We start from the raw sequence: 12978 nt of genomic DNA on the forward strand, positions 1-12978 counted from the left end.
AGAGGGTGGCCGAGCTGACTCCCCTTGCCGTGGAGGTGGACAATCTTCGACGGCGGGAGGCCGAGGCCCACCGGGATGCGGAGGACGCCAAGAAGTCTTTTGACGAACTGATGAAGAGGGCACAATGGGAGCAGGAGGAGGTCGCCAGAGTGCGGAAGGAGCAGGACAAGCTGCTCTAGTGGGATGCCAAGACTCGCCAGCGAATCATCGACCTCCTAGCGAAGGCCGAGAGGGAGCGGGATCTTAGGCTGGTGGCTGAGGAGAGGTCTGTGGCCCTAGAGCAGAGGGCCAAACTAGACCCTAAGACGATCGCTCGGCTACGCAAGGAGTGAGACGAGCTACGCTAGACTATGGAGAGGCTCCGCTTAGAGCATGATGTGGCCTACGGGGAGCGCGACCAGGCCATCCGAGAGCGCGATGAGGCACAACAAAGGATCAGCTCCCTCCAGGCCGAGCTAGAGACTGCAAAAACCCAGAAGCTAGAGGCCGAGGGTGCCACTACCGGACTGGCCACGGATCTCCCCGAGGCGAGGGGGCTTCTTTAGGCAAAGAGCGACGAGCTCGATATCCTGAAGGTTGCCCTTGGCATAGTCTACGACGACCTATAGGTGGTGTAGGCGGAGGGGACCAACTCACTCATGGCCCGTGCTGCAGATATCACGGTATGGGTGCGCCAGCTTGAGAAGGAAGCTCTTCGCTCAGGGATCACCCAAGCCTTTGCCGTCGCCCGCTTGCATTACGATGACAACATCGATTTTGAGGCGATGAGCCTTGATTTTGTGCCTAGTTATGAACCCTCCGAGCCAGATGACATAGAGGCGTTCCTTTTGCGGAAACCCTGGTTACGATGACATTAAAGTTATGGTTCTTCCCGAGAGGGGGTAGTTAGTCGAATGAGTTTGATGTCTGTAATCTATGGACAAGTGTCGGCACTTTCATTTTTTGAAAACAGATTCACAACTTTGTTTCATTAAACAAATTCATAATTTCGTTTTGTTTGATTGAACTTGCTTTCTTCCCTTTTTGCATTCAAAAAAGGTGCTCATGCAATCCGACCCTTCCATTTGTTAAGGTCATAGGGCCTGATGTGTATAAGAGGGGAATTTCAATTTATGCTGGTGAGCAAAGTTATCATAGCCATTGGGGCGTGGGTTTTTTATAGTCTTACCAGCCATGCTCGGTTATTTGTTTCCACAAATCTTGTCGCTAACCTTATCATGAGAAAGAGGTCTAACATAGTGACTGTTTCAAAAAAGGAGGTATTTATACCTTTATCAGTCCCTGAGTGAGGTTCGACCCCTTGTGGTTGTAGGGGTCGGATGTCACTAGAGACCAAAGAGAGGATAATGGAACTACTCTTGTATTCGCATGTACCCCTACATTAGGATTTTAGCTATCATTCTATGACCGTGCGTTCGGTCTCATTGCAAGATCGGCGTTCCCCAAGCCCCCGCATGTGGAGGGGATTCGATCAAGGGTCGGCTCGTTTTTGTGACTGTCGCCCCGTCCGCGATTTTCGTAACTGGAGGGGTTGAGGCGATGTCACTTGCCTCGATGGCTCGAGTGACGTGCTTGATGAGCTCGCTAACGGGAATGTTTGAACGAAATCCGGTCCCATCGCTCGTGATAGGTCAACAAAGCGCTCAGGTGGCATTTCCGTTGTTCCTTAACCTGCCTTCCAACATATTTTCCCTCAATGGGGATTCTATGGGCTCAGCTAGAGGTTGGATTGAACTAGAAGGTTGAGATGACCCTATCCGCTTCAATGCGGGTTGGGCGAAGGCCGCTGAGGCTCATCTATGTTTTCTCCACTAGCGCTTGTTCGACGCGAGGCGACCTCGGGCCCTTCGCAGGCTAGCCTTCAAACCCCGGTCTCTCGATCTAGGATCAAGCGGCTCGAGCGGCTCGAGCCCCCGGGCCCCTTGGGGTCTAATAGGGGTCGGTCGTGTTTCACACGTCACCCCGTCCTTGGTTTTCGCAATCGAAGGGGCTGAGCTAACGATACTTGTCTCGATGGCTCGAGTGTCGCGCTTAATGAGCTCGCTAACGGGCATGTTCGTGTGGAATATAGGTTCATCATCCGCTGACGGGGTCGACATAGCCCTCATGTGGCATTCCACTACTTCTTAACCCACCTCCCGGCAGATGCCCGAGCTGTTCGATAGGCTCGGGTGGCCCGCTGGCCTCTCCTCGACGGAGATTCTGTGGGTTTGGCTCGAGGTTAGAATCGAACGAGAAAGGTCGAGATGTCCCTGTCTACTTCTGAGCGGGGTTGGGCAAGGTCGCTGGGGCTCATCTCAATTTTTCTCCCCTGGCTCTGTTTGACATGAGGCGGCCTCGAGCCCTTCGTGGGCCGACCTTCGAATCTCAGTCAGTTGTCGCTCATATCGAATGAAACGACTACCGCTTCGTGACGCGACGCGAAGCGTTGAGATACGGCAATCGCATATGCAACGCTTGAATATATGGAATGAATATACGATGCAATGGAAACGAAAGCGAGGGTCGGTGATGTTACCTTGGTGGCATGAGCGACGGGAGCTCTTACCGGACATGTCCGTGCGGGGTTCGGGTCCGACGTTCGCGACGAGACCAGTGTAACCTGCACGAGCATCGCAATTTTTTTTGTTTATGTCTCTCGGCGGCGATCCGAGCCGTTCAATTAACTTAGGCGACGACCTGACAGCTTCTCCTTGAAAGAGATTTAGCAGGCAGACTCCTCCGAACCCTTATCAAAAAGGCAGATGCTAAAGTTAGGGGTGCGGCGACAAAGAATTTGTTGGTTCCAATCTATGGGGTTTCAATGCTCCAACACCATACGTGGGCCCCATTGCCAACCAAAGCAAATGGTGGGCCAGGAGATGCTTCCGTCTGACGTGGTCTTATCAGGGCGCTTCCATATTATCCTTTTTACCCACGAACTGGTAGAGAGAAAGATCATCAAAAGTGCAACGTGGGTCCAGCTCGAAAATGAGTGAAACCTTTCATTTTACTACTAATAACACTATGTAAAATACAACATGTCCCCCGGTCCACCTAACAGCAACAACAATATTCTTTTCTAGTACCCACAAGGATGTGTTAACTTGTTCTGTCTTACATGTTTCCGTTTACATTACATAATAGAATAGCCCATCAAAACTCTCTCATGCTTTTTTAGTGAGCACCACAATATTAAGAGTTAATTACATAAGCAGCCCCTTGATTTGTCGAGGGATGCCACTTAGTTCCATAAGCTTTTCTGGGTCCCTAAACTTATTAATTTATGCACCACAAGTCATAAGTAGCCATAGGTGATAAAAAACGACTATCCATTTTTTCTCGTGGCAGCTACTTAGGTCATCTTGTGTCCTTTTTCTTTTTTCGTAAAAAGTTTCATCTGCATGCATGGTCGTCCCACAATGCTAACTTGTCTCCATTGTTGGTCCTTCCATGCTTCGAGGACTTAGGGCATGTTTGGTTCTCCATCACACCACCATGCTTCGTGGACTTAGGGCATGTTTGGTTCTCCATCACACCACATCACAACAAAGTTGAGGCTACCACATCTGTCGATATTGTTTGGGTTGCAAATAAAGTTAGGCATGTCGTAACTTTTTGCATTGATCTACAACATAAAAATTCGCCATAGATGTGGCGGCTGTTTTTGGCACCGCAAGTGTGCCGACGCCACAACGATGCATGGCGAGTTTGGGATGGGAACTTGACATGCCCTTAAAGAAGAAGAATAACCGGAGAAGAACATTATGAAACCCTATTGAATTTGGTCTTGTTTTTCTAGGCTCAATTTGTTGTTGTTCTTCTTCTTCTTATGTATAAAAGGCTAACGTCCATGTTCAGTAAAAGCAAGGGGGAATTTGCTACATGAAATGTAAAATGATACCGAGTCATTGGTGAATACAAAAGAAAACACGCTGGCTTCAAGCTAACTTGATCATATAAATTGCCTTTATTGGAATAACATTTTCTAGGACATGGAGGAGAGAGAAAGGTAAGATCCTTTCCCGTCTTAGCCTAAAAAATACTGCTTTAATCGTGTCAGTGTCTGTTAGAAAGTTTACTCTAAGCCATTTATTTTATGGCACGAACCACTCGATCATCATTTTGTAGGTGCTATAAAATTTTGTCCGTCGGCAGATTTTTTTTGTAAAGCCCTCTTTTTACGTGTCATGAGCCGCTCGGTATCATTTTACACGTGCTAGAAAATTCCGCCGGTTAGCAAATTTGTGCTAAAGTCTTTTTTTTGTGTGATGCTGTCCGTTAGCAAATTTGCTCTAAAGTCTTTTTTTTTGTTTACGTGTCATAAACGCTCGATATCATTTTACATGTGGTACAAACTTCAAATACAAAAAAATACTAGTTTAATCGCGCCGGTGTATACTACTAGCAAGTTGCTCTAAGTCTTGTTCTTTCCCGTGTCGATGAACCTCCCAGTATCATTTTACTCGTGCTATAAAATTCACTCATGGTGTTTGAATTTAAACCCCTGTCAGCTAACGTGGATGGGACCGTAGGAAGAAGGCAGCAGTGGATAGAAGAATCTGGGGTGCACGGCGGGGGAGACGGAGCCGTAGAAAAGAAATCCGCGGTGTCTCGCTTTCAGGAGTGGATGAGGATCCCATGTGGCAACCGCACCTTCACATCCACCTCCTCCTCCTCCCCCTCACCACCGCCGCCAAAGCCGCCGCCGCCGTCTCCGTCTCCGTCTCCGTCTCCTCCGCCTCCTTTCCCCTCGCATCCCGTCTTCCCCTTCCCCTTTGAGTCGCCGCGGCAGCTGCGTGGGTCTGTGCTCGCTCGCTCAGATATTTCTCCGCTTTTTTTTTCTGCCTGCCCCGATTTTCCTCGGCGCCGGTCCCCTCCGATTCCTGTCTCGCCGACCGCTCTCTGCTCCCCCGCTACTCGCGCGGAGATCGGTCGGATTTTCCCACCGCAAACCACGCCGATTCCACTCCGCAGACCTCTTCCTCAGGGACGGGATTGGATTGGATTGGTGGTGGATCTTCTCCTCAGGGGACGCACAAGACCATCGTCGTCGCCTAAACTTGGCCATGCCCATGCCCGCTCCCGCTCCTGCTCCCGCGCTGCTGCTCCACCTCCGCTGCTACTAGACCAGGCCACCCCCACCCCCACCCCCACGCCCCCCACCCTCACCCCCACGGAGGACGACGAGGCACCATGAGGCGGGGAGGCGCCAAGGACGACGCCGCGCCCGACAAGGTCATGGGCCCTCTCTTCCCCCGCCTCCACGTCAACGACACCCTCAAGGGCGGACCCCGCGCGCCGCCCAGGAACAAGATGGCGCTCTACGAGCAGTTCAGCGTCCCATCCCACCGCTACAGCGCCGCCGCCGCACCGCCCGCTCCCTCCGCGCCCGCCCCTTCCCCGGCGCCCCCATGGCGCGCGCAACGACCCGCCTCCGCCGTCCCGTCCACGTCCGCCAGCCAGGTGAGGTGGTTCCTTGGATTAATCCATCCATTTTGGTCCATGGGTTTGCGTGCCGCTTGTTAGTTTCGTTGATTATTATGACTGAGGGTATGGTAGGTAGGAGTACCAGCTAGCTAGCATGATGTCGATGAATTGAATTTTAGGGAGCAAGAGTTTGGCAGAGCGCCGAGTTTGGCAACACAACAATAGAAAATTTTACCTTCTACCCTTCTGCTCCACATCCCACAAATGAAATTAATCAAGGTTTATATTGCTAGCGCAAAAATGTATTTATTTACGCCGTAGAGCTGCCTAGGCACCCAATCTTTTTCTTTAATTATTAGCCAAGTAAGTCAAGATTTGGCACACGCCATAGTTGGATACTTCGATCAGGCTATAAGCATTTACAGTTACATAATGTGATGTGAGTAAAACATAAATTTATAAGACCATTGGACCAATAAATACAAAATAATTATTTACATACTTTCTTAGTTATTTTTTTATGCTAAATTTTAAAAATATCGACCCCCCTTCATAGAAAGGGGACCATGAAATGGATTGAGGATGCTCCAGTTCTTGTCCACAGCTTTTCCTCTAAAGGCTTTCTTTCTTGCTGTGTGCTCGCACGCCCTTGGTATATAGGACTAGATGGTGACAGGAACAAGATACACCTTATCTATAACAGTGTTATGCTCCCCCCATCCTTTGATCTTTTGATGTTTAACAGTGTTAGGCTCCCCCCCCCCCCCCCCCCCCCCCCCCCCATCCTTTTTTTTTATCTTTTGATGATTAATGATGCTTGCATCGAGGGGGTCCTTGCCGCATATGGCTTGATTTATTTGTACTCAATTCATACTATGGCATGCTCACCTGAACCTTTGCTTCTAGGTTGGCGGCAGCGATAGACCTCTCCTCCCATCATTTTGTGTGCCTTCAACTGAACCCGTTCGTTCATCTGATCAGATGAATGCCAACTCCAATGGGCGGGCTGCCAATGGTACAAGAGCTGAATCTGGGAGGCAGTCCGCACATCTTAAGAGCAAGGATACCAATGCTGCTGGACCAGCCGCAGAGTGTAGTTCAAGACAGAGAGAGAATGCCAATAAGAATTCTTCAGGGAAGAAATTGGCTAATGATGATGATTTTACAGTTCCCTCCGTCTTATATTCTGGAGTGCCTCCACATTCCAGCCAAGAAAAGCTCACCCTGTTCCCTACCACAAGTCCATGTAAGAGTGTGCCTGCAAAATATTCTAGCAATGGCAAGAGACACTTGGAAGGAATGGATGTTTCTGATGTGAAATCAAAGGGGCCCTCAGGTATCAAGGATACAGAGCCAGTACAAGTGAGGATAGACTTGGAAGACGAAGAGACAACTCCATCGTTTCAAATATTGAAAGACAAGACCGGGAGACCAGACCCAAAGGTGTCTTCATACATGGACAGGTTGAACAAATATAATGTTGCTGATAAGCAATATTCTGAAGCTGAGAGTTATCAGATGAGGACCAGGAATGAGGATGCTGTTAAGACCCAGAACCCTCCAAAAAATGGAACAGTGCTGTTGTCTAAGCCATATGCTGATAGGGAACAGAATGTTGATTCTGATATATTGAAACATGGCTTAAGAGATACAGGTGAGAGGAGGAAAAGATCACATCATGGTGTGGAACAAAACGATGATTTGTCTGATTCCTCAGTGGAATCTCTACCTGGAATGGAGATTTCTCCAGATGATGTTGTCGGTGCTATTGGTCCCAAGCGTTTTTGGAAAGCCAGAAGAGCTATTGTCAAGTAAGTATCCAAAACTTTAGTTCATGTTGTTGCTGTTTTACATATTACTGAATGTCCTGTGTGAGCACATACCACCTTGGTGACCCCTGTATCAGTTAGTGTTTGGTTGACTAGGCCAAACAGTTTATGTCCATCATATCTCTCTAGACTCTGCATCTGCTGCTATCAAACAATTTATCACTCTTTTCAAGCTTTGTTCTTGCTAACTACAAATGAACCTGTATAGATTAGACAAATGAGCCTGTATAGATTAGACATCTCCCTCTCCCAAATCCTGTTTCATTTCAAATTCACTCTCAACACTTGCATTTATGAACTAGGAGCATAACAGAGGTAGAAAAGAAAAGGATGATGCCGATTGGTGTACTTTGTGTGCTGGCATATATTGAATGTCTTTCTTCCTCTCTGTTGGAAATGTGTTTGGAATATTAACTCCCTTTATAAATTTCTTTTTGTTGTTGTTTACACTCGCTTTTCTTTAACTTCCATACAGTCAGCAGAGGGTTTTTGCTGTTCAAGTATTCGAGCTGCATAGGTTGATCAAAGTGAGTCTGCGGCAAATAAATAACTTCTTCGGGCTCATGCTTATGGGCAGGTTAACTTACGGGTGGTTTTAATTTGAAGTTTGATTTAACCATTGTTTATGTTGACTTGCAAGCAGGTGCAGAAGTTGATTGCTGCATCTCCACATCTACTTATTGAGGGGGATCCTTGCCTTGGCAAATCCTTGGCGGCAAGTAAGAAAAAACTGGCTGAAGATGTGGGAAAACAGCTTCAATCAGCTAAAAACAATGGTGAGGTGCAACCAACACAGCAGAAGCAGCAGCAGCTAGAGCACTCAAAAGAGAACACTGAAGCGAACCATCCTTCACCATCTCAAGATGATGCAGCTGAAGTCCAACATAACAATCAAGCTGCAACAAATGGTGCCGTTAGCAGTAATCCTCCCTCGATGCCTACCCCTTCTGACAACAAACAGAACAGCTGGTGCATTCCTCCACCTCCGAGTCAGTGGCTGGTTCCTGTTATGTCCCCGTCTGAAGGACTTGTCTACAAACCTTATACTGGGCACTGCCCTCCGGCGGGGAGTTTCATGGCGCCCCCGTTTTTTGCCAGCTGTGGTCCTGTAAGCCTCCCGTCCACAGCTGGGGATTTCATGAATTCGGCATATGGCGTTGCTATGCCTCGTCAGCCCCAGCACATGGGTGTTCCTGGTCCCCCACCCATGCCACCGATGTACTTCCCACCTTTTAGCATGCCGGTGATGAACCCTGGAGTGTCAGCCTCTGCAGTTGAGCAAGTGAGCCATGTTGCAGCGTCACAGCGTAATGGGCACATAGAGCAGCATACACGGAACTCATGTAACACGTCTCACTTGAGGAGCGAAGCGGTATCAGCCGGCGTTTGGAGAGTCCATGCATCAAGGGACAGCGAGCTGCAAGGCAGTAGCGCTAGCAGTCCTTTTGACAGGCAGCAAGGTGAAGGGAGGGGTCCTGTGCCACCCTTTCCGGCATCTTCAGTTGGAAACGGGCAAGCTCAAGCTCAACCCTCCTCTGGAAGCAGGGAGAATCCGAGCAGAGTCATTAGGGTTGTTCCCCACACTGCACGCACTGCTTCGGAGTCAGCAGCGCGGATTTTCCTGTCAATACAGATGGCGAGGAAACAAAACGACCCCTGACTCGCAATCGCACGCTGTATGTTACTTGACCCGTAGAGTTACTATAATTGTTTAGCTGAGAGCCTAGACAAATAGTGCTAGCTACTGTATTATTTTTGACCGATAATAGCTGTTATATATGATTGCCGTAAATTGGCTGACCTGATGTTTTGTTCAGTGTAAATATGCGGGGATTCAGGTGTCTGTCAGAATGATGGCCTTGTAATACATCTGTAGCTATGTTGGTTGTGATGCTGTATACAGGAACTGGAATTTGTAACCTTGAAGGAATTTTCTACTTATCTGTTAAGGAAAAACTGGGGTTTGTCTTGACCTGCAAAGGTTCTGTTGTGGGTATGCTAAGAGATTCAAACCTGTGTGTTATTTATATATGCTGATGTGCAATGTATATTGTACAGGTATGGGCTGATGATGTTGCCAGTATAATGTCATGGTTCATGCCTGTGCCGTCTGACTAATTCGTAGGTAGAGAACTCTGCTGCCATCATATGTGCTGACGGATGATGACGCAGAAGCGTTTTGGTCTATCCCTGTGATGTTGATTTTGGAGACAAGAAGGTTCTGCCCTGCTCCGTTTCATCTGTTACAAGAGAATAAAATTACAAAACAGTTACTGTACAAGAGAACCTTCTTGTACACTTTTACAGTGATGGCACAAGAAGTGTAAGTACTAACAAACGTGTATGTATATCCACAATCTTTGGTGCGACATTCGGTGCAGGTCGATAACTGAAACGTATATAAAAAAGGTAGGGGGAACAAAGACAAGGCGACCGTGGGCCGGTCAGTCGGAACGGGCGACGGCGGCGCAGGCCTGGGATGCCACCTTGGCCATGGCGTCCTCCCCGACGCCGGCGTTGCAGATGTTGGCGAAGGCGCGCATGTGCTTCATCCCGTACTGCGCGAGCGGCCCGCAGTGGCGCTCGTACGCGCGCACCATGTACTTGAGGCAGTCCCAGTCGTCGGCCAGGGGCTGCCCCGCCGGCCCCACGGCGCCGAGCACCCTGGGCCCTTCCTCCGACCCGAACAGGAGGCCGCCGATGAGCTCCATGCTGCTGTCCACGCGGGACCGGCGGGACATCACCTGCAGCAGCCGCCTCCGGGCCTCCGCCTTCTCGGGCGTGCCCTCCGCCGCCCTGCGGTACCTCTGCCAGAAGTAGACCAGGTCGGCGTCGCGCTGGTTCACGGCTGGTCCACGGCGGCGCTGCTGCTGTCCACGGCCGAATAAGCTGATGACGGTGGCGTTGTCGTCGTTGGCGGGGTCGGTGCCCATGAACGTGTTGAGGCTCTGCGCGGCGAGGCCCTGCACGTCGCCGTACTCCATGACGTGGGAGCCGAGGCTGTAGGTGCCGTGCGCCGACGTCCGGTCCTTCACGGTCTCGTATTGCTGCCTCAGCGACTCGGCGCGGCGGTCGTGCGCGTCGCTGTCCTCCATCCACGCGACGCTGTAGAGGTCGCCGAGGCAGGTGTCGAACTCGGGCGGCGGGCCCGGGTCGTCGCCAGGGCAGTAGGTGCCCCAGCTGCTCTCCTCCGCGTTCGCCGCCGTGGTGGCGTACACGGAGATGTCTGACGGCAGGAGGCCCTGGAAGATGCTCCCGGACTCGCACGCCTCCAGGTAGAACACCAGGCTCCGGTAGCCCCCCGCGGCGTGCTTCTTCTTGAGAGCGTCCACCAGGTCCTTGGCGTACAGGTAGTCGTCGGACGGCATGCCGAGCACCCCGGGCCCGCCGTGGTCGCTGTAGTAGACGAAGACGTGGTCGTCCGGCCCGCTGGCGACCACCTTGCCGCTGCCGCCGCCGGTGACGGCGGACTTGTTGCCGAGCAGGACGGCGAGGAAGTTGTTCACGTTCACGTCCTTGCCCGTGTAGTCCTTGGGGACGCCCGCGTACACGTCGCCGCCGTCTGGGTGGTTGATGATGACGCCCGGCCTCGGGTTGTCGGGGCTGTCCGCGATGTCGTCGTACATGAAGACGATGATGTTCTCGTCCTTGAGCCCGCCCTTCTTCATGATCTGGTACGCGTGGCACACGTCCGCCTGTCCATGGATGCAGCAGGATCAGCTCGAGTCGAGATGGCCAACACACGCAACACGTACGAATCGCCACATGCAGAGTTGACCACGCACACAGGGGTGATTGCAAGCAAGCATATGCATATGCATAATGATCATGTAATGGATGGAGGTTAATTAAACAAAAGAAATTATACTAGAGTAGTAGTGTGCATGTGGCATGATTGTTACTGTACTTATTATAGGAGTGATTATTAGTTACTAATTGAATTGATTGATTCTTGGACAATGCAACCCCGATGGATAGGAATTGGGAATAGAAAAAAGGGATGCCAAGATATGCCAACCAGATTCAGTTGGTAGCAGCGAATCGCCAAAATTGACTTCATTTGATCTGATTGAGTATGATAACCAGAATTCAGTAGTATTGTTTAGTACAAGTATATGATACTTTGAGTGTGCATAATAACAGAATCAATCCTTTAACTTGCACCAAATTCAAGCCCAGCTACTGATCGATTCTTCTTGTTTCTAAATATTGCAATTTGCAAAGCATGCCATGATGATCATCAAAATCAATCCAATCAAGATTGAATTATTTCAAATAAAAAATATAGAAGAAGAAGAAGAGATGGAATTATTTCAAGCAACGTAGGGATGAATCCAAATCAGTCCAATCAAGATTGGCCGTGGGCAATGCAGCAAGAATAAAAAGCACCAAACACGCCTGCAGGTCGTCATCCATTGATCCAGTAATTGATAATTTTACCTGATGGCGGTAGTTGTAGTAGCCATTGGAGCCGGCGATGAGGACGGCCCACCTTGCCCCCACCGCCGCGGCATCGTCGTCCTCCGACGCCGACTCCGACGGCAGGCGGAGGAAGTCCTGCCACCGTGTGCCGGCCACTGCGGCGACCAGCACGAGGAGCTGCATGGCAAAGAGGAGGAGGCGACTACTCGCCATGGCTAACTAGCTAGGTGCTGGTCAGAACCAAACAGAAAGACGGCAATGGAGGCAAACTGCCGGGTCGCGTGGGCGGTTGCGTCGACTTGAAGACTAACTAGGGAGGGAGACGGCCCGCGGCCGATGCAAGTACTCTCTATTCCTGCTCTACTCGTGTAGGGTGGGGAGTCCTGCTGGCTACAAGTTACAACGCCGCAATTCCTCTCCTGTCTCCTCCCTCATATATACCGTGTGCGTCATATTTATATATTCTATAGCCCGTTTTGAAATCAAACTATATATAGCGTGGTTATTGGACGTGCGGTATTCTAACTCGTATAAGCATGTGTTTGAGTTTGGGTCACTAGTGGGACAATAATCCAATTATACACGACTCTAATATCTAATTCAACATGGTCGTGAGTCACGTACTACTACTTCTTAGTAAAACCGGCTATGACTCTTATGTTCTAAAGAGTGGAGAGACACATGGACAGTGAGAGAGGATGCGATGGACGAAAAAAATAGAAGAATATAGATTCCAACTCCAACTCCTTTAGCTTTGGTTAGTCAGTCATCAAGCCAAGATGAAAAAAAAAAACTACTTGCAGAAAAGTTAATTGGTGTTAAAGTACACTTTTCAATATATATAATATAATTATTTAGAATTGGTTTTGCTCGTGTTCATAATGCTTTCTTTTTTTTTTGCTCATAGGCATGCAAATTATTTATAGTTAAAAAACAAATAAGATACAAATAACTCTAAAGAGAACTGGTACTAGTTTTATACTTTTTCTGAACTAAAATAAATTAATTATTAATTTTTAGAGATCAAATTATTTGGTTGTTGCGTGCAGCTACCGTGAATGGTCTGGCGTGCTGCGTAATCTCGAGTGACAGTGAGTGCCATGACCCATGAGTCGTTAACATTGCGCATGCTTGCTTAGACGCAAGCTAAACGATGGCTACTTGCTCGTCGCAAAATCAAATCAACATGCGTACCATGGATGTAATGGTATCCATCTGAATCGGGCAGATAGTCGGTGTCAGTGAGAATCGTTGCATTCGCATTTAATCGCAGCGCTCTATGAAAAAGGAGAATTTAAGCGCCACTCACCACAATTCT

At 49.3% G+C, this 12978-nt stretch overlaps 2 protein-coding genes across 2 annotated transcripts; one reads left to right on the forward strand and one right to left on the reverse strand.

Moving 5' to 3' along the window:
• Positions 1-4579: 4579 nt before the first annotated feature.
• LOC136519037 (ELF3-like protein 2) lies at positions 4580-9229 on the forward strand. Its single transcript, XM_066512713.1, has 4 exons — positions 4580-5445; positions 6316-7220; positions 7714-7765; positions 7882-9229. Exons 1-4 carry the CDS (start codon positions 5176-5178, stop codon positions 8896-8898), a joined length of 2244 nt encoding a protein of 747 aa, XP_066368810.1. The 5' UTR covers positions 4580-5175; the 3' UTR covers positions 8899-9229.
• Positions 9230-9291: 62 nt separating this feature from the next.
• LOC136519038 (vacuolar-processing enzyme-like) lies at positions 9292-12095 on the reverse strand. Its single transcript, XM_066512714.1, has 2 exons — positions 11679-12095; positions 9292-10933 (listed from the first exon to the last, which is right to left on the reverse strand). Exons 1-2 carry the CDS (start codon positions 11871-11873, stop codon positions 9683-9685), a joined length of 1446 nt encoding a protein of 481 aa, XP_066368811.1. The 5' UTR covers positions 11874-12095; the 3' UTR covers positions 9292-9682.
• Positions 12096-12978: the final 883 nt, after the last annotated feature.

Source organism: Miscanthus floridulus, chromosome 17 (genome assembly GCF_019320115.1).
Source record: "Miscanthus floridulus cultivar M001 chromosome 17, ASM1932011v1, whole genome shotgun sequence".
NCBI lineage: Eukaryota > Viridiplantae > Streptophyta > Magnoliopsida > Poales > Poaceae > Miscanthus > Miscanthus floridulus.

Bases quoted from the DNA above. Each gene is read 5' to 3' on its own strand.
- LOC136519037 (XM_066512713.1), top strand. From the start codon at position 5,176: ATGAGGCGGGGAGGCGCCAAGGACGACGCCGCGCCCGACAAGGTCATG. The intron at 5,446-6,315 runs GTGAGGTGGTTC...CTTTGCTTCTAG, and splicing joins CGTCCACGTCCGCCAGCCAG to GTTGGCGGCAGCGATAGACC. The intron at 7,766-7,881 runs GTGAGTCTGCGG...ACTTGCAAGCAG, and splicing joins AGCTGCATAGGTTGATCAAA to GTGCAGAAGTTGATTGCTGC.
- LOC136519038 (XM_066512714.1), bottom strand. From the start codon at position 11,873: ATGGCGAGTAGTCGCCTCCTCCTCTTTGCCATGCAGCTCCTCGTGCTG. The intron at 10,934-11,678 runs GTAAAATTATCA...ATCCATGGACAG, and splicing joins ACTACAACTACCGCCATCAG to GCGGACGTGTGCCACGCGTA.